General features: G+C 47.3%; 2 protein-coding genes across 6 annotated transcripts in view; one reads left to right on the top strand and one right to left on the bottom strand.

Moving 5' to 3' along the window:
- Positions 1–334: 334 nt before the first annotated feature.
- On the top strand, positions 335–19,764 carry MINDY2 (MINDY lysine 48 deubiquitinase 2). 4 transcript variants are annotated; one of them, XM_053272591.1, is made up of 9 exons: positions 335–1,375; positions 4,285–4,342; positions 6,608–6,672; positions 9,325–9,483; positions 10,021–10,123; positions 10,627–10,769; positions 11,553–11,693; positions 12,959–13,153; positions 16,251–19,764. In XM_053272591.1, the coding sequence occupies exons 1-9, from the start codon at positions 656–658 to the stop codon at positions 16,374–16,376; spliced, it is 1,710 nt and encodes a 569-aa protein (XP_053128566.1). In that variant the 5' UTR covers positions 335–655; the 3' UTR covers positions 16,377–19,764. The 4 variants fall into 4 exon arrangements, with proteins under 4 accessions (XP_053128566.1, XP_053128565.1, XP_053128564.1 ...); XM_053272590.1 differs by having other exon boundaries at positions 339–1,375; positions 11,553–11,726; positions 12,986–13,153; XM_053272589.1 differs by having other exon boundaries at positions 355–1,375; positions 11,553–11,726; positions 16,254–19,764.
- SLTM (SAFB like transcription modulator) overlaps positions 6,936–20,654 on the bottom strand; it is a 48,766-nt gene continuing 35,047 nt past the window's right edge. Inside the window, exons 21-22 of one of the 2 annotated variants that reach the window (XR_008311461.1) lie at positions 8,045–9,566; positions 6,936–7,929 (exon numbers count right to left, since the gene is read on the bottom strand). Coding sequence is in view for 1 of the 2 variants with exons in the window: in XM_053272583.1 (XP_053128558.1) it covers positions 9,557–9,566 (10 nt within the window). In the remaining variant the exon portion in view is untranslated. Of the gene's footprint in view, positions 9,567–20,654 lie in introns of both variants that reach the window. The other variant, XM_053272583.1, reaches the window with a different exon arrangement.

Below are 20,654 nucleotides of genomic sequence, written 5' to 3'. Positions count from 1 at the left end.
GGCAACAAGTGGGGGCTGTTGTCAACTCCCAGTTCCATCTGATCTGCATCTTCCGTGCGTGTCCCTTCTTGGGATCTCCTTAGGATTGCGGGCGGGATTCCGGGCGGCAGCAGTGCTTGATTGCCGAATAGAAATAAATAAGCGGGACGGACAAGAACAACCCTCCCTCAAGGGTCTGGCACTGGATTCTTCAAGGGGAGGGGAGAGGCGCTCCTGGGCGTGGGGCTGGAACCTGTTGGGCTCGCGGCTGGACTACAACTCTCATCATTGCGGCAGCGGGTGACGGGAGTTGTAGTCCAACCGCAGCTGGCGCCGCCTCAGGCGGGCCAGACGAGCCCTTACTCGCCAGCAAGCACGCCTGGGGCAGACTCTGCAAGCGGCATGGAAGGCGCTGGGGGGCGGGGGTGGGCCTGCTCAGGCCCGCCGCGCCCGCCTCTCCCCTCCTCGCCGGGCTTGCTGCCTGAGTGAGTGGCCTGCCTCCGCGCACGCGCCCCCCAGCCCCCACCTCTGCGCATGCGCGCGCCCGGCCCGACCCGACCCGCCCCTCCCGGGCCGGGGCGGCGCCTCTGCCTGTCATGGCGTCCGAGGCCCTCCCAGGCGAGAAGCGGCTGCCACCGCCGACCCTGTAGCGGAGCCGCCGCCGCTGCCCGCGGGCATGGAGAGCCTGCCTCAGCCTGTCTCCCCGCCGCCGCCGGGCGATGGGGCTGCCGCCGCCGCTGCCGTCGTCCCTGCCTTGGTGGCGGCCGCCGCCGCTGCTGCTGAGGCGCGCCGCATCTCCCCTCAGGAAGAGGCGGGAAGCTGCAGTCCGCGGCTGGCGGAGAAGGAGGAGGAGGAGGAGCGGGACCGGCAGGGCGGCGGAGGCGGCGGCGGCTCCCCTGAAGCGGCTCGGGTTCCTGTTGCCGGCGCGGAGGAGGAGAAGCAGCAGCAGCCGCCCAAGAGCTCGCCCGGAGAGGTGGCGGCGGCGGCGGCGGCGGCTCCCGCGGCCTGGGAGGAGTCGGAGTCCCCGGAGTCGCGTAGCCTGGAGGGCTCGCTGGGCTCCTTCTCCAACCTGCTCTCCTGCAGCTCCGACCTCAATAGCGACTCGGAAGGCGCCGCCCCCGCCAGAGTCCCGGCGGCGGGAGGAGGAGACGGCGAGGAGGGCGCCGGGCCCGCCGCCACCACCGCCGCCTCCTCCTCCTCCTCTTCCTCTGCAGCGGCAGCAGCGGCGGTCGCTGTGCCTCCGCCGGGCGGCAGCCGGGAGCGCTTCCCGGGCCAGTCGGTCTACCACCTCAAGTGGGTGCGCTGGAAGGAGGAGAGCACGCCGGTCATCACGCAGAACGAGAACGGGCCCTGCCCGCTGCTGGCCATCATGAACGTGCTGCTGCTGGCCTGGAAGGTGCGCGGCGGCTGGGCCCGGGCGGGAGGGAGGAGGCGCTCTGCCCAGCTGCGGCGGGGGGGCGGGGGACGACAAGGGTGCCTTTCCCTGGTCCCCCCTCCGTGGCCTCCGCCCGGTGGCGACGGCTGCTGCTGCTCGGGGCAGATGGTGCTGAAGCGGGGCGCTGCTGGCTCGAGGCGGGCGGCAGACCTCCGCTCTGGGCAGGAGGAGGAATGTGGGGGGCCGGCTGGCCGCTCCTCCTGCCTCTGCTCCTCGCTTAAGAGGAGGGGCCCCCGCGCATGCTGTGCCTCCAGCCGGCCCCAGGGGAAGCTGCCTCCGGCTGGGAGCCCGAGCACCGGCCCCCTCCTCTCTGGCTTTCCGGTGGGACTCTTCCCGTCCCGTCCGCCGCCCCCCCGGGGTGGGATGTCGGGAATTGGACCTCGGCGCCTCTGCATACAAGTCCTGTGGTGGCCCAGCAAGTCCGGTGTCCCCCGCCCCATGCCAGGTTATCGCCCCTGACATCGCCAGTTAAAACTTAACATAGGGAAGCATTTCTGCTTGAGGCCCTGGAGAGAGTTGCTTCTGCTCCGACTGGATAACACTCCAGCTCAAGGGGTCCCTGGTCTGATTCAGTGTGCAAGACTGCTAATTTCACCTCCATTTTTGGTAATCTTTGGCAGTCAGATGGGAAGGGTGGTTGCTGAGGAGAATTGTGAAGGGGCTGTGGGAGCTAGATGGGTTTACAGGTGGTGCTGGTTGGGAGCTGACTTTCCCCCTTCACATTATGATATGAGAAAGAGCATCAGGCCAGCTGCTATGCCTTCTGTTCAGTTTGTTCAACTGGGACTAGATGGATTTGAGAACGGGGTGCTAAGGGTTTCTTAAGGATAAAAATCCCACTCTCAGATTGGGTTTTGGCAGCCCTACCCCTGGTGATAGCCCTAATGGGCAGGGGAATCTGTTTTGTGAAAGTTGACAGGGTTGTGGAGACTTGAGCAGGACGTGATCTCTTTAATCCACCTTGTAACTGTTGTGTGTACAAGGAGAATGCTCTCCAAGGAACACTCTACAAGCAACAAGCACACCTTGGTTTAACATACTTCTATGGCCCCTTGGAATTGCAATGCAATCTTCTGGCCATTTGGAGAGAGCCAGTGCATTCCAATGCCTGTTCAATACCATTGTGTTTAGTGTGTTTCCGTGAAAGGGGGAACTGTGCATGTGTGTTTACAGATTTTTGTGACATGAGATTCTTGTAGCTAGTAGGGAAAGAGCTCACTGGTGTGCTGTTATAAGTTTATATACAATAACTTTTCCTAACCTATCACTAGTAAGTAAAACAAGCGAAATGTTGAAATGCTGGCCTTTTGTTGTGGTGTTTGATAGAACCACATAACTGTGCCACTACACACTCTGTTCTGAGATGTTCTCAAAATATGTGTTTAAAACATAAACACCATGTAACAAAGGTATAGAAGTAAAGATGTTGGGAAGTTGGGATTGGCTGCAGCTCAAGTTGGCAAACCCAGACTTGTCCTGCCTAGTATGTGAAATTACCTTGTATATAGATCACATCTGATTCTAAGGGACAATAAAATCAATCCAGGTAGCATCTTGAACAGCACTGTTCAAAAGTACATAGATACATGAGATTGTTGAACAACGCTGCTGCAAATGGTATGATGTGTTCAATCCTGAAAGTCCAGTGATTTGCAAAACTGGTCGTATTCTAGGAATGCATGTAGCATTTTCCAAAAGTGCAAGTGACGGTGGTCTGCAGAGAAATGAATGCCAGAAGCATGCATCCCACTGCATAGAACACCATTATGATTAACAGCTGGTTTAGTCTGAAAGCTTCTACCAAAGCCAGCATTCCTTGGGCATTTTCTTCAACTTTAGCAGTGATGCCCCAGACATTTACTGTTTAAATTTCCCTTTGTCTTCTATGTGCTAGCTGTGTTCCTCAGTGCTGCCAATGTAGCTTTGAACTACTGCAGTTCAGCAGCATAAGATATCTGCTGCAGGCCTCCCCTTGAGAATCTTTTCATCTCACTAAGCCCCAAAGACACTCTTGACAAAGGTACCCACTGAAACTCAGCCCACCTGGAGCAGGCTCTTCTGTGCGTGCGTGCGTGCATGCTTTGGCAGTAGCACTTGTGTGGTGACCTAGCTAAGGAAGCAGTTTGTATGGCCCAGTTTCTGCTCCATCCTGGGCAAGCTTCCCTGTCTCACTGTGTACCTGGTCTTGACACAGATGTCTGGGCTTTGTGAGCAGTTCTATAGCAACCACTGTGAGTGATGGTTGGGTTCTGCTTGCCAGTTAGTCAAATGTTACTTCATATGCATCTTCTGAATGCGAGGAGGCCTAGTGATGTGTTTAGCAAGCCAGTGCATTCTCTAGAAGGCACACCTGCTGTACTGTTGAGCATTTTGCAGTATGCTTCTACAGTATGCTTTTCTGCTTCAGTCCTCAGAAGTATTTAGAAATTCTGTTTGGGAGGCTGAGGTACTTCAGCATCAAGTACAACCATAAACATTAATGATGCTTTTCTGCAGAATATAGGACTGCCTCAAGTGGTGGCAGTAAAACGCAGTCCAAGCAACGAAAGGAGAAATAATCAAAGCAGAGTATCTGTTACTCCCAAATATTTCTTAAGTGGAGGCATTTGGAAGTAATGGATAAACACATGCCTCTCACTTGGAGTGAGTGGAATGTCATAACCTTGTGCATCTTGCAGGGGGGATTTTTAATACAGTTGCCAAGAATCACTCTCCCTGGCTGATATGCAGAATTATTTCTGTATGTGCGGTAAATATTTGTGGCTTTCCTTTTCTCATACACCTGTGGTACAAATTCAGAGATGTAACTTTTGCAAGTGTTTGCAGTCTTAAAATACATAAAATCTCAAAAGTATACATTCTTTTCCCAGGTGAAACTGCCACCAATGATGGAAATCATAACTGCTGAACAGTTGATGGAATACTTAGGTTAGTAGTGACAGCACAGCCTGTACAATTTGTTTTTGAGATAAATAGTTCATCGCATGGTTTGCTATGTGAGTATTTTGGTCAAGTTTGGGCATGGTATGGATTTTATAGAATCAGAAATAGAATAGCTGTTCAATGGTTACTGAAAAAAATTTTTTTTAAACATCTGACCACTCCTATGGTTAACGTTAAACTATTATTGGAGTCAGCTTGTGGTCTGGAAGAGTCTGGCCATGTTCATGAGAAGAAATTGGGCTCCAAAGAAAGATGAGGATTATGGACCCTTGGACTTCCATGTCCTCTTGGCTTTTACCTACTACCTTCCTGGTCCTTGAACCCTACTAGCTCAACCTTTGCCTAGTGAAGGTTCTGCAGAGGGGAGATGAAGCCCTGTGCTATAAATTGGAAGCAGTGACTATTCTCTAGTTTCTCCTTCCTCACTCAGGAGACTAACACACAGAGCCTGGTCCTAGGAATCCTCACCTCACCCCCACACAAGATTTAGTTCTGTTCGTTCTTGCGACTTGGAAGGTCTGCAGATGCTATTTATATTCGCTGAATGTTATGCGTCTCTAGATTTGAAAACCAGAAAAGCTCTCCAGGATTAGTCATGATTGGCATCACCACTAAGGAAAGTCAGAAGCTTTGAAATTATAGCGGAACCTGATAGACTGGAAGCAGCTCTCAGCTTGGATCCAGTCTTTAACATCTGGCAATCCTGCAAGTTATGGATGCTATCATACAAATAGGCTCTTGGTTGCTCTCTTCCTATCATGGGGCAACTGTTTACAAATGAATCATTCTGGGCACTTAAATAGGCTTCCTCTGTCACTCCAGAAAACAATAGGCTTGTCCCCTTGTCTTTCCAGGAATAATTTAGTTGAAGCTATGAGATGGTTACTAACACTTGTGCTATCTATAGGAATATTGAAAGAGGCATCCATTGGTGGCCATGAAGGCAGGATTCATTTTACATGGCTGCTGACAGCTGGGTGAGAAATGATTGGTGGGGAGGAAGAGAAAACTTGGATGTGCAATGTAAATGCTTGTGTTGCTTCACTGGAGCAAAGGAAAGAATAATCAAGAGTGTAAATGTTCAAATCTAAGCTAACGCTGATAGACATTATGAGATGTCAAGTCAAAGTTGACTTAGGAACATTAGGGATGTGGCTAGCATAACCCTTGCCAGGCTTAAGCCTGAATGCCTTTTCTATGTAGTTTCCTTGAAAGCATTGTTCCCTCTAACAGGGATTCCCAGATGATGTTGTCTACAACTCTGAATCTACAAGCAAAAGCCATTGCAGCTGGGGATTCTGGAAGTTGTAGACAGCAACATCTGGGAATTCCTGTTAGAAGGAACACTACTTGAAAGCCTTATGTGTATGAGATACAGAAGTAGTTAAGCATGTGGGTAAGCCATAGTTCGACCAGAACTGGAGAACTTCTTGTAACTGCATTGGGCTATTAACCATGTTATACGAATATGACAGATATTTATATACCACTTTTCAACAAAAAGTTCCCAAAGCGGTTTACATAGATACAAATAGATAGCTAAAGTGGCTCCCTGACCCCAAAGGGCTCACAATCTAAAAAAAGAAACAGAAGATAGACATCAGTAACAGCCACGGGAGTGAAGTGTTGGTGGTGCCTCTATTACCTCGCACCAGAATAGCCAGCCCAAACTCCCTCTCTGGAGACGGAAGACAAGGCTGAGACTGCTTCTGACACTTGGCAGGAGAGGTGCTTGGGGTACCACAGCCGCCTAGTGCCAGGAGAGCCAGCCCCAAACTCCCCTGCGAACTAGCTGGAGAAGCGGATGGGGATTTTCCCTGAAGTTTTGCTGTGGCCCATTACAGCTAAGTGTAACTGTGGGGAACAGTCCTGCCCACTCCCCTGCTCCAAGTTGGGTAGAGAGGTTGGGATCCACCAGTCACTCTCACCAGAAGGCAATGACACCCTTGTGGCAAGTAGAAATGTGGAACCTCTCTCTGTTGTCAATACTGTTGAATACTTGGCACCTCTTGGTGCTTCAGGGCATACACAAAAACAGCTAATTCACATCCGTGAGCAGCAGCTGCTGAATTTTTGGGCTTTGGATCAGATCTTTGGACTTAAGTTACAGCAATTCTGTTGAGAATTCTTCTTCTAATTTGTAGAGTTCTGCAGAAGAACTAATAAAGGTTTAGTAACATTCAACCTCTTGGAACTGTGATATTAACTTTAACATAAATATATTTTATTCCACCCCCACCCCCCTTTTAGGAGACTATATCCTTGATGCAAAACCAAAAGAAATTTCTGAAATTCAGCGCCTAAACTATGAACAGGTAATAAGCACTTTTCAAGAGTAAATATTTCCTAGTAGTAAATTCAAAGGTTCAACTTTTTGTTTATATTGTAAAGTTGCTAACATTGGCCTCTAGTCTATGCCTGTTCAACGTTGCCCCCCCAGATGTTTTTGGACTACAACTCCCATAATCCCCAGCCACAGTGACCAATAGCCAGAAGTTATGGGAGTTGTAGGACAACATCTGCAGGAGGGCCAAAGTTGAGCAGGCCTGCTGTAGTTGAATAATATTCAAACAGAGTCTAAATATTACAAATATTTATATAGCGCTTTTCAACAAAAGTTTCCAAAGTGGTTTACATAAAGAAATAATAAATAAATAAATAAGATGGGTCCATGTTTCCAAAGGGCTCACAATCTAAAAAGAAATATAAGATAGACACCAGCAACAGCTACTGGAGTGGTACTATGCTGGGGGTGGATAGGGCTAGTTGCTCTCCCCTTGCTCAATAAAGAGAATCACCACTTTTAACAAGTGCCTCTTTGCCCAGTTAGCAGGGGTCAAGGACACCTGTAGTGCTATGACACCTGTAGTTATTTTATTTTTTTACGTTTATATTCCGCTCTTTCTCCAAGGTTTCTCATCACAATAACCCTGTGAAGTAGGTTAGGCAGAGTGTGATGAGAAGGATTTGAGCAAGGACTAGGCCTCACTTGGAGCAACTGCTGAGAAGGTAGGCCTTTCCTAATAAGGGGCAAACAGGAGGACCAGTCCAAAGGACTGGATGAGAACAACACTCACAGCCACCTACAGAAGAAGAGAGAGCTTTTTCTTTAGAAGGTTCTGTCTCGGGAGTGCCCTGAGGAAACAGCTGGCTGAGAAGCTGCTGGGAGAATGGGAGGCCACAGCCAGGGAGGCTGGAAGAAGCAGGAAGATCCCTGCCTGTGAATAAGATAGAGACCAGTTCAGTTAGATGTGTGAGGGAAGTTATTTTCCTTTATTTTATTGCTTGAAATCAGGGTTGCCAGGTTAATGAAACTAATGCTTTATGAAGAGACTCGTTTTCCTTTTAATCTAATAATAAACCCTTGCTGAAGTGTGCTAATTTTGGTTCTGCCTTAGTAGCTCATCTCTAGAGGCCTAGGGCTGCTCAGCCAGGATTTTCTCTGCCAGGATTTTGCCACTTCTCCCCGCCCCGGGAACCTTATGTGGAAAGAGTGGTTTGTCCCACATTAAGCTAAAGTGGTGGGTGGCAGCCTGCTAGGACTCCCTTTCCATAGAGCAGGGGTGGGGAACCTTGGCTCTCCAGCTGTTGTTGAACTTCAACTCCCATCATCCCCAGCCACAATTATGTGGCTGGGGATGGTGGGAGTTGTAGTTCAAAAACAGCTGGAGGGCCAAGGTTCCTCACCCTGGCCATAGAGGATTCGCCCCCGTGAACTCGCCCCTCTGGCTCTGGAGCTATAACACCCTTTCTGAATTTAAAAATAAAATTATTCTGTGCATGAAGCATGTTGTGGTGTAGTATTGGACTCAGTGGTGGAGGCCCTAGCCCCGCCCCCTGTGTCAGACATCAGCGTCTGGTTTCAGATGTAGGGGGAGTAGTTTAGCTTGCAAACAGGACCGCGCATTTAAATCCTCGACTGCCTTTAAAAGGTAGGGAGAGCCGCTCCCAGCCATGCTGTGAATGCGGCACTGGCTGGATTTGGCTTGTAAATGGGGCCACACTGCCCCGTTTGCAAGCAAGATCGGCCAGCACCGTGTTCGCAGTGTGGCCGGGAACAGCTCTCCCTGCCTTTTAAAGGCAAGGAGAGCCACTCTGGATGTGCTGCAAGCATGGCGCTGGCCAGTTCCCCCCCGCCCCATCACAAATGGGCCTGCAAGCAAATGGGGTTTGCAAGCTAAACCACAGCCCCTGCAGCTGGCGTCAGCAAGGCGCGGCCCCTGAGGGGCAGCGGCCCGGGTTCTTTGAACCCATTTGCACAATGGTGGCTCGGCCCCTGGGACTCCTAAATGTCCCTGAGCTGGGGTTATTAAGTGAGTTAAGATACATTCTCATCGCATTAATCTTTGCACTTGTCTGTAATAAAATTTATTTTAGCAGAGGAAGTGCCTGCCATCAAAGACTGGCTCATAAAGGACGTGCTGGTTTATTTTGTTCAGTGTAATAAATTGGTTCCATTCCTCTTTAATGAAAAACTTGTGTAGGTTACACAAGTAAAGCTAAATCTGCTGTGAGGGGAATAGTTCAATAAAATATCTGCTGTGAGGTGTTTTTCGTAAATCCTGTGACTTCCCAGAAATGTCTCAAACTCACTTAATTTATTAATTCTGAATATTTGACAACACTTAGCAGTAAATGATGACATGAATGCATTAAAACCCTTGGACATTCTTCAGGTTCACTAATAAGTATTAAACCATGACAATTGGAATTGGGTTTGGACACTGACACATGTATTTTCTGAAACCTGTTCGCTGATTAGCCAGAGAGTCATAGTAATTGTCCGCTTGATCAATGTCTGAATTACCTGGCACTTCTCGTTGGCTTCCTACCATGTTGAGAAAGCATCAGAAAACACTTCTTATGCTCTCTGTAAAATCTATTCTGCTTTTAAAACCCTAATTTGGGAACCGGTACTCTGTGTGTTTTCTGATGAGAGCACTGAAGCTTGTATTTTCTATTGGCAGAATATGAGTGATGCGATGGCAATCCTGCATAAGCTTCAGACGGGTCTGGATGTGAATGTGAAGTTCACAGGTGTACGAGTGTTTGAATACACACCGGAATGCATCGTGTTTGACCTCCTTGATATTCCATTATACCATGGATGGCTAGTCGACCCTCAGGTAAACAAGCATGGTGAATCTGCTTTTAATACTTTATGTAGAATGTAAGCCTGGCTTTTGCTCTCAAGTGTTCTCAAGGTAGCCTGTAAAACAAATCCATATTAGTTTTATTTGATAAAACAGCAAATTAGCAGCAAGATAAAAATAGCGGCTATAACCAGTAAAAAGCTAAAACTACTAAAAGCCTATGAGAACAGAATAGACTCTTTTTGTGTACCAGGCAATGAAGGTGCTGAGGATCATGTATTGCGTTAAGAGTTCCAGAGTTCTGGTGCCACCACAGAAAAGGCCTCCTCTCTACTTGCCACTGCTTGACTTGCAGAGTCAGGGGCACACAGAAGAGGGCCTCCAAGGAGGATTTCAGTTGAGAAACAGGTTCACAGTGGTTTTGGTCTATCCTGCATATTGGGAAAGCCACACAGTACGTTTCCGCTTGTATTGTGGTTTTTGAGCTTAAGTTGAGTGTAGTTTTCAGCAGTAGCAGCACAACAATAATAGCTGTACACAAAGTCAGTCCAGCTTGGGCCTCTTTTCCAGATCGCTGACATTGTAAAAGCCGTCGGTAATTGCAGCTACAATCAGTTGGTGGAGAAGATAATTTGTTGCAAACAGTCAGACAACAGCCAGCTAGTTGGTGAAGGTGGGTGAACTGCTGCCAGTCTTACAGCCTATACCGATGTTACGAGTCTTAGAATACGTCACTGATGACAGCTGAGAGCGGTAGGTTTTTGCAGAGCAATTGGATCCAGAACTGTTGGGGGTGTGTGTGTGGCAAGTACACAGGAGTCATTTTCACTCTGTTGAGGGGACTTCCTTTATAACCCGTTCGTTTATTTCTCAGTTTAGTCTGGCAGGCTGGAGCGCAGGCACTTCCAGCACACTTACTGCAATGGATTCTATTTGTTTCATCACAAGGCAGCCTGTCCTGTCTTTTATTTCAGCCTTGTCTTGCCAAGCTTGCCCTAGCTGATTATTTGCCCCCCCAAAGTGGAGGCTCCCTTCTCTTGCAGACCAGCATAGGCACTCTAGTGTAGCAGGCTTTTTGTGGCATGAACTGGGCATCCATGTGTTTTGGTAGTAAAATCTAACCTGGCAGAAGGTTTGCATGTTGGTGACTACAGTGCGTTGACATTGCATTTGCAGGTTCCATAGCAGAGCAGTTTCTAAACACCACTGCCACTCAGTTGACCTACCATGGGTTATGTGAGTTAACGTCCACCGTTCAAGAAGGAGAACTCTGTGTGTTCTTTAGGAATAACCACTTCAGCACCATGACCAAATATAAGGTATTTGGCTATGAACAGCATCTTTATGTTTATTCCTGTGTCTGAGATTGCCGATTGACAAAGTTCAAGTCTGCTCCAATCTTGTGGCATGCAGATATGAGGGAGGGAAGTTTACAGCCCCTCCAGTACCACGTGGCATCTTTGAACTTGCCTCGTAAGCGGTAGCTCTTTGATAGGAAGGCCTGCTATAAATATTTCTTTCCAAATAATCCAGACCTTCTCTCTCTGCTTTTTCAGAAATACCCCTTAGTGTGAGTGTGTAAAACCCTCCTGAACTACTTGAGCTTGCATTCATCTTTTCTATCAGCTTTACAACTGCAGCTTCTTGCTGATCAGCTTTCTTATGTAGAATCTTAGCTATCAAAATCTATAGCCAGTGACTGACTGATTTGAATCCATTTCTAATGATAATAGGCAGTGCTCTGTCTGTTAAACTTCTGCCAGCCCAGTTCAGAAGCATGACATAAAACCATGCATGACATCTGATTGAAATGTACCAGCTAATTGGCTAGTTTTAAAAAGTTTCAGTATTTGGTTCTTGTGCTGTAAAAGGTTGCCATGTAGTGCACAGCAACTACATGATGATTAACTCTGAAAAGTGGTGCTTTTGGACAGTTACACAAAGAAGTTAAACGACCCAAGTGTGAGTTCTAGAAGCTCCAATATCCAGACGACTGTCACTAACTTCATAGAAAAGCAATGGTCATGGTATTGTCAAGAACTGATCCTTTTTCTCCAAAACTAATTCCCAGTGGTTCTAATAAACACCTTCCTTTCATGTAGGGTCAACTTTACCTTCTGGTGACAGACCAGGGTTTCCTTACGGAAGAGAAGGTTGTTTGGGAAAGCTTACACAATGTGGATGGAGATGGAAACTTCTGTGACTCTGAATTCCACCTGCGACCTCCATCCGATCCAGAAACGGTATACAGAGGACAGCAAGATCAGATAGACCAGGTAGACCTGGGAATTTGTCCCAGTTGCTCTGCTTGCCCCTTTAGTACTTAGCTTAGAATGGAATGTGACCCGCCCCAACCACTGCACTCCTTGTGCCAATCAATATCTGCCTCTCTGTTCTTGAAAAGAGAATTTTGAAAACAGAATGACCTAGACCGAATGCAGTATTTCCACATTCAGAGAAGCACATTACTAATAAATGCTCTGTGGTGGAGGCTCTTGTTAATAAATATAGAAGTATTTGAAAGTTCTCTATCTTTGATAATGTATTAAGGGAAGGTTTAAAACACAAATAATGGGAAAAGGGATTGTAAACATCTAATTGACCAGTCAGACGTTGCTGGCTGATTATGGGCTGATGAGACATTTCTTGGCCAATACTGTTGGAGAGGTAAGGAAGATGCTGAGAGTGGTAAGATGGCCATTGGAGTGGGTGGTGGGTCATTGATAAGGATTAGAGAGCACAAGTGACCGAAGAGAAACCGGCAATTTCCCTGGAAGGTGCAGTTGTAGGTTAAGAGAGGGTAGAAATATTCAGCTCTAATAGGGGAAGTGGTTTAGGTTAGATCTAGGACCAGCTAGGGGATTTTGCTTTTGTTGGGAGTTCTAAAAATACTAGCCTCAGTTGCTTAGTACTTCTTAGTATAATAGTAGTTTTAAAAAAAACTATACCTGTTTATGCAGTTATCAAAAGGGAATTGTTTATATCACTGATAGTAAAAACCTAGTTATTTGTTTCTGATCCCGATTTACGAACCCCTGAACCTGAAGACACACCACTCTACTGAAAAGTTAAGTTGTAGCAGAGAAATGTTTCCTTTCAGACAGGGAGTCAGAATTGTGGCAATAAGCATATGATCAACCAAACTTAGCAGTCTTTAAAAGAAAAATGTTGGTGAACCAGAGAAGGGATCCTGCAGATCCCCATGGCTGGAATCTTCTCCTTCCTTGAAGACCTTCAAGACAGAGCAGGAATTGAGCTTAGACTTGTAGGCCCACTTGAACTCTTCTTCCCACGTTAGCATGATAAAAACAGTAATTCCTAGCAGGGGAGGAGAGCTTTGGGAACACCACTGTCAAATATTCATTGGGTTGTTGGAAGGAAAGGAAGCTTCACGTGGCTGCTGCAAACCGCTGTTTCTTTGGGGAGGGGTTGAGAATGGAGATCTCATTTGGAAGCTGGCTGGATCTTCTGAGACGGGAGAGTTCCTGACAATGGGCTTCCATTGCAGGACTATCTGATGGCCTTGTCCCTGCAGCAAGAACAGCAAAGCCAAGACATCAATTGGGAGCAGATACCAGAAGGAATCAGTGACCTTGAACTTGCCAAGAAACTTCAGGAAGAGGAGGATAGGCGGGCCTCTCAGTACTATCAGGAGCAAGAGCAAGCTGCTGCTGCTGCCGCTGCCGCCGCCATTCAAGCTCAGGTAAGGACCTGGGGAGGAGAGCTGGTCTTCTGGTAGCCAGCTTGAATTGTCCCCTCTGCTAAGCAGGGTCTGCACTAGTTTGCATTTGAATGGGAGACTACATGTGAGCATTGTCAGATATTTCTCTTAGGGAAAGGGGCTGCTCCAGGAAACGGATCTGCAGGTTCCCTCCCTGGCAGCATCGCCACACAGGGCTGGGAGAGATTCCTGCCTCTAACCTTGGAAAAGACACTGCCAGTCTGTAGAGACCAGGAATTATAAATGTTGGGTCCCCAGAAGTTATTGGACTTCAACTCCCATAATCCCCAGCCGCAGTGGCCTTTGGTTGGGGATTATGGGGCTTGAAGTCCAATAACATCTGGGGACCCAATGTTGAGAATCCCTGGTATAGACAATACTGAGCTAGGTGGAGCAATGGTCAGACTCTGTATAAGCACCAAACAAATAGCGTAAAAGATCTGAAAGAAAGAATCCAAAAAGCAAGCTGACAGATCCAATATTATGAAAAAGAAAAACACAAAATACAAACTATATTGAAAATTGAGTAATCATCCAAACCTGTTAATATTTATAATTAAATCATGTAGGGCAAATTTGCTGACAAAACAAAGTGCATCCAACAACAAAGAATTGTACAGTATAGTCCACCAAATGAAGGAACTATATGTGAAAACACCCATTTGGAAGAGTATATGAACTTTTTTGAATACTTGAAAAAGGTATTCGAAACAGCATTTTTATTGGGGTGTTTCTGTTTGCACATTTAGTGATTTCACTTGATGGACTATACTGTAGTGTTCTTCTATTCTTTGTTGTTGGGTGCATTTTATGTTTTGTCAGCAAATTTGCCCTACAGGATATTTGTTTGTTAAATTTATATACTGCCTTTCAACCAACCCCACCCAGCTCATCCAACCAGGTCTCCGTCACACATACCAGGTCAGCATACTTATCCACAATCAAATCGTGGATGAGAGAAGTTTTTGCATTAACTGACCTGGCATTCAGCAGCAGCATCCTAATCCTTGAGGGAGTGTTCTCAGAGCCTCTGCCCGCTACCTGTGCTATTGCTGTCCCAGACCATCCCGACTTCTCTGCTCTCCCAGACACATCTCCTTAGCCCAACCCAGCACAGCTCCTCTGTGTGATAAAAACCAGGTCCAGGACTCATTCTGTCAAACTCTCCTGCTGGCTTCTTGATGGAAAAAAGGAAGGTCTTCTGAGGCCCAAGGCTGAGAGCCACAAGGCTGAGAGACTCGCGCCCCTGGCCCAGCCTGCTTTTTATAGCAGCAATATATATTACCATGTTTAGATGATTACTCAATATTCACTATAGTTTATATTTATATATTTGGTGGTTTTGCTTGGGTCTTGTCAGTTTGATTTTTGGATTTTGACTCCAAAGCAGCTTCCTATGTTCCCAATGACCTTTTGGCTCCTGGAAGCCCTTGGATTCTGCTGGAAACTTGACTTGCCCTTCTGCCGTGTGTGTGTGGATTCAGAAGCAAGTCCTGCAGAGTTCAAGGAGGCCAGTGTGTGTGCATGTGTGATGCAGCGGAGAGCTCTTATAGAGCAGTTACACTGTGCTCATGGAGGGAATGGCTCATGTGCATTCAGTCTAAGTGGCACATCAGGGAGGTTTCTTGGGGGACAGTAATGGAGGCTCCACAGTCCCGATGCAAAAAGAAGCGGTACGTCTAGCTTGTTGCCTTGGTTCAGCTCAAGACCAGACTCTCTCGGCTGTTCTTTGTGTGATGTTCTCATGGATTTTACAGGATTTGACAGTCTAAATTCATCACGTCTTGTGTGTAACTGGAGGAGCCAAAGCTCAGGTGTGGGCCTGGGGTCTTGCAGCTCAGCTTTTATGCTGAGCGGAATATACGGTGTAGCTGGGCCGCTGAAAATAGGTGGCGTGGAGGCTGCTGAATGACGGCCAATTCCATGCTAGGGGTCATTTGGAAGGGGATTGAAAATAAAAAAAAGCTCATGTGATCATGCCCTCATACAAAACTATGGGGTGGCCACATTTGGAACACAGCATACTGTTCTGGTCACTATATTTTGAGGACATTTCTGAACTAGAAAAGGGCAATCAAGATGATCAGGGGTCTGGAGCACCTTTCTTATGCAGCACGGCTAAAGAATCTGAGGTTTTTTAGTTTGGAAAAGAGGCAGTTACAGGGAGGCATGATAAGAAGTGTATAAAATTATGCATGGAGTAGATGGAGAAAAATTTCTCTCTCTCACAACACTAGAACCCAGGGTCATCCCATGAAACTGAAAGTTGGGAAATTTAGGACCGACAAAAGGAAGGACTTTTTCACACAGTGTATAATTAATCTATGGAATTCTTTGCCATGGGATGTGGTGATGTCCACCAGCTTGGATAGCTTTAAAAGGGGCTTAGACAAATTCATGGAGGACAGTTCTATCAATGGCTACTAGTCTGCTGGCTATAGGTGACCTCCAGCCTCAGAGGCAAGATGTCTCTCAATACCAGTTGCAGGGGAGCAACAGCCGGAGAGGGGGCATGACCTCAGCCCTTGCCTTTGGGCTTCTCAGAGGCATCTGTTGAGCCATTGTGGGAAACAGGATGCTGGACCAGAGAGGCCTTCTTGGGCCTGGTCCAACAGGGCTGTTCTGGGGTGGGGCCGGGGGCAGGCAAGCCAAGAGAACCAATGGTCATCAGGAGGTACATGATGGTCCGCCTAAGAGTGGTTTTTGCGGGCAGTCCCCTCTTGTCAACCTGTCTTGAGCCTTTAGGAGCCAGGTTTGCCCCACTGTTCCAGGCTGCCTCCATTGTTAGGCCATAGTTACCCCACACTAAGGCCCCTCTTCATAGTCCCTACTCCCATTTGCAGTCATTGGCATTTCCCCCCTTTGGTTCTGCAAAGGAATTGCAAGAAGTCATGCTGAATGCCCGAAATGCTGCTCTCCTTCTCTGAACTCGGGTATGGTGGGGAGGGACCCTTCCCCCTCGCCAGCCACCTTTGCACAGCTCAGACTTGTGATCTGCAGTGTAAAGCCAGTCGCTTTCACTGGCCCTGTGGATGCGTGGTCCTAAGCAGCAATCAGCGGTGTGTCTTCCTCTTGCTAGCAGGTGCCAGGAGCTGCTTCTCCTTCGACGGGGAGACAATCTGGGGGCAGTGAACGGAAACGAAAAGAACCTCGGGAGAAGGAAAAAGAGCGAGAGAAAGAGAAGAACAGCTGTGCGATCCTATAACAGGAGTGGGATTTGGCCTGGACCCATGTGCATATCCTTGGAAATGCAAACCAGGAATCCCAAGGACTCAAAGCCCCACAGAGGATGGTGCCTCCAGGACCTTCAGAGTTGTGCCCATGCTGTCGGAAGAATTTTGAGGTTTGCAGTTGGCACTTCTAAAGCCTGGTGAGAAAATAACGGCCCCTTCATAGAGGAGCCCACCGTCCCAGCAGGTTTTGCACTGCAGGAATAGGAGTACCTTGGAATATCCGTCAAGCTAGTTCTTGTCTCCGTGCTGAAAGGAGGGGATTGGTTTTCAGACTGGGCTCCTCTCAGAGGCCTCTGTGTTGGCACAAGAGAACCTTTTATGATGCTGGAGTACTTGAGCCCTTCAAGCAGCTGAGAATCTTGCTGCTCTGTCACCCATCAGCTCTTCCTGCTTGTGGGCTGGTGTTCCCTGGGTGATCTTCAGCCACAGTTGGTCCTGGATCAGTGCAAATTATTGGTTAACACGACTGAGCATGGTGTGTCCGTGAAAGGAGTAAAGCATGAGGCCCTGAGACCTGGTCAGGCTTAACTCTGCACTGTACCTGGTCACTGCCTCCTGTGTAAGGGCACATCACACTGATGCGCAAGACCAGAACAATTCTCCTATTTATTGATCTCTCTACACAAGAGTAGTGACTAGAAAGGAAAGCAGATGTGCTATGATTTGTGGCATTAAAATGCTCAATACTGGCCTTTCCCCCCAGAAGTACCTTGGATGAGGAGCAGGAGGGTGTGCTTGTATGCCTTATCAAGTGTACTGTAGTCAAGACAATCTGTTCTATGTCCATGCAGCTCTAAAGCACATTTCTACAGTGTGAAAATGGCTCCACTGCACTCTGTGGCGCTGATCCTCACTGCCTTCTGTGAGGGAATCCCATGGATTTTGCTGGGACTGACTTCACTTGTCTAAGATGGTGTGGTGAGGATACGACAGTGCCCTGGATCAGAGCTTTGGTTGTAACCCTTGATCCCCAAACTTTAGGGGAGCAGGTTTTATAATAGATGAGGTGCAAATGAGCGTGTGGTCTCTCATCTTGTTCTGTTAGGCTTTAGCTACACAGCCCTTGGTGCATTTGAGTATGGTGGGCGGGAGGGGCCCAAACCCCAAGTCCATCTCTCAGCAGAGACAATGGCCTTGTCCATCCTTTTGATAACTTTATATCTCAATTTGTAGATGTTTCTGACAACATTGCTGTCATTCACGTAAAGCCTGGAGCTGCGCATTTCTGGACAAAAGCCTTGACCCCTTGCAACGCAAGCAGGGTCGGTGTGTGACAGTCTTGCTAATGGGGAGGGTGAGGCCTGCACTGTCACAATTTAAAGTGTTTGAGGTGTGAACCTATTTTTGCTGGGGTTCATACAGCCCATGGGAGCAGAGTCTCATTTTAAACAGCCACTTTAATTCCCCTACTTTTGCCAATCAGTCAAGAGAGTATTATGTAGTTGTGAGAGGAAGACTATTTGTAGAAGTTGATTCTTGGCAACTGGGCTTGAACTGCCATGGGAGATGTTGGTACTTGCTGGGGTGGGGTTGCCTGCCGCCTTACATTGACTGAGAAATACTTGCCTTCAACAAATAGGGAACAGTGTAACAGCTTCACTCGGAACTGAAATTTACTGTGTATCATATTCAATGTAAATGTAAAGAGTATCTCTTACACTTCTCCAAAATATCTTGTTTCACATAAAGCATATTACCCAGACCTGTATTAGAGAATCGTGCCATCTTACATTATTGTTAACCCCTTACACATAAGCTAGCACTAAAGCGATAAAAGCTTTTTGCAAAAAACCCACAAATATTTGTTTACATGTAATGTATGTAGTATTTGGTTTTTTCCATGCAAAATAATTTGACTGCAACAGTCACATGGATGGATTCTTAAAAAAAAAAAGTGAGGGTACAGTTCTGACTTGCATCTTCCACTTGCAAAGGTTCAATTGCTTTGCAGGAAGAATTGTGAGTCAGTTGTAGGCAGATGCTGTCAGACTGTGTTGTACATTTGATGAAGCTGCATGTCATGAGAATTGTTGTTGATCAGTGCAGGAGTGACTTCCTTGGGGTTACACTGAAAGTGGCTTCTAGGAGGCTGAGCTCTAGGGTAGGGATGTTGCTTCTCTTCCCAATTCTTTGTTGATGATGCAACACTTAAGCTTGCTGTTGAAGATCTGGACATGACCCAACAGCATGGCCGTTCTCTGGAACAACGGCTCACCCCTTTCCAGCTTGATGTCGAAGTGGGCTCCTGGCAGCCCTTTTGGCTGCTTCACGCTGAGGGTGAGGCGAGGCCCTGTATCCTGAGTCCTCCAGGGAGCATGGCTGGCTCCCATTTGCCTTGGCCACCTGGAAGGCAGAGTGATGCGAGGGAGTGGAGGCCCAAGAGCTCTAACTCAAGGCACATCCAGGGGTTTGTGGTACTCCTTCCTGGCTGAGAGCAAGCTGGTGTAGCTTTTGTGTAAGTTGTCTGTGACAATGACACAAGTACAGGCCTGTCCCTTTTCCTTCACCAGATGAGAAGTCCAGTCACCTACCTTTCTCTGATGCAAGGAAGCCCTGATCTCCCCCCCCCCCCACGCACACACACACTTTAAACATCACTTCTGAATGACTAAATTATGTATGGGGTGAGGGGCAAGGGATACCCAGAAAGAGGCCCCCGTTTTCTAAACCACTTGACAATGCTTAAGAGCTTGGACTAGGGTGGGGGGAAGCAGAGTTGGGTCTCTTGCTGTGGCAATTGAACTGATGCATACAAGATTTGAGACTCATGGTCACTAACCTCACCACTTGAGCACTGCCAAATACTTTTATAATTTTCTAAAGAGGCACTTGTAAGATGTTCCTTTTTTTAAAAAGAAAAAAAACACTTGATAGTTGTGCTGGCTTGCATCCTGTAGCAGTCAAAACTTTGGGTTAGTGCTTGTCGCCTTCCCACAGCAGCTGCTTCTCCCTTGCTGGACAGGCTGCTAGAAAGAAGGGAGGCTTCCAGCTGGATAGGAAATGCCTGCCTGCTCAGCCCTGGGCTTCTGGAGTGGGCACAGGGGCTACTGCCACAGGCATGCAGAGGTGGTGAAACCGTTAGGCTGTGCAAGGGAGCTGATACTGCAACAACATTTTGTCCTATCTCTGTGCAGATTCCAGATCAGTCACAAGTTAACTTGTTAGTAGAGCAGATACTTTTGCATGGATTTCCACTGTGATCAGCAAGCAACCAGCTTTGTTCTCTTTCAGATCCTGCCAGTTGACTTTCAGTGTCTTGCTATGACAACTGTTGCCAGTCTGTTCTTTTTTTAAAAAAAAAATATTTATAACCGTCAAGGTGACTTCCTCATGTAATAAAAAATGATTTCAACTTCTGAAGATGACTCATGAAATATTCAGCTCAAAATTAAAGGTTATTTTTGCCTTGCCTCTGTTACTAATAAGATATCTCACTGGCTCATGTCAGATCAGTTGAAAAAATGCAGGTGTCGGAGCAGTTCCACCAAGTGGGTGACCAACAGCTGATGAGATTAATATCCACCCTGTCAGCCCCAAGACAACTTCAGGCTGTGAGGGGGTGGTGTAGCCAAGGGAACCACTGAGCAATCCTTGCAGGCACTATAAGGGGGAGAGGCCTCCCAAAGGCTAAAGGGGGAACCATCTCTTAAGTAGCATGCCACTAAAAAGCATCTGTGCTCTCCTTGGAGGCTTTAGCTGACCACTATGGGAAATGGGATGCTGATGCAGCAGGGCATCCCAACCTTGGCTCCCTGTCTAAGGCTTTTTACTGGTAGTAGACAATTTTTGTAGCTACTAGATGCAACTTGGATGCTTGTGGAGTTAGAGACCAGAGATGTGCAAATCAATTTGTACCAAAATGTAGCTGATTTGGGGGCAGAACAAATCACCCTTGTGGTCCATTGGCAAGATTCAGGTACCAATGGAATCATGCCCGATTTGATTTTCCTTCTATTAAAAAAAAAAAAAAAAAGCTAAGCACAAGCCCTTGAGCAAAATGGGTGGCCCCTATTTTTCTAGGAATTTTAAAGTATTTAGACTGGTGTCTAATTACCCTTCCTCATAGTGAATCCCTATGAGGATTCATTACACACTAGTCTAAACACCACAAAAATTCCTAAAATATAAACTGAATAGCTTGTGGGGTATGTGATACGGGATGTCACTAATTCCCCACCTCCATAGCAGTGGGGTCAAAATGAAGGTGTGCAATGAAGATACCAAAGAATCTGAACACTTCAAAAACTCCT

The sequence above is a fragment of the Hemicordylus capensis genome, chromosome 10 (genome assembly GCF_027244095.1).
Source record: "Hemicordylus capensis ecotype Gifberg chromosome 10, rHemCap1.1.pri, whole genome shotgun sequence".
NCBI classification, from domain to species: domain Eukaryota; kingdom Metazoa; phylum Chordata; class Lepidosauria; order Squamata; family Cordylidae; genus Hemicordylus; species Hemicordylus capensis.
The sequence above is the reverse complement of the archived record's forward strand: the minus strand, read 5'-3'. Positions and strand labels throughout refer to the sequence as shown.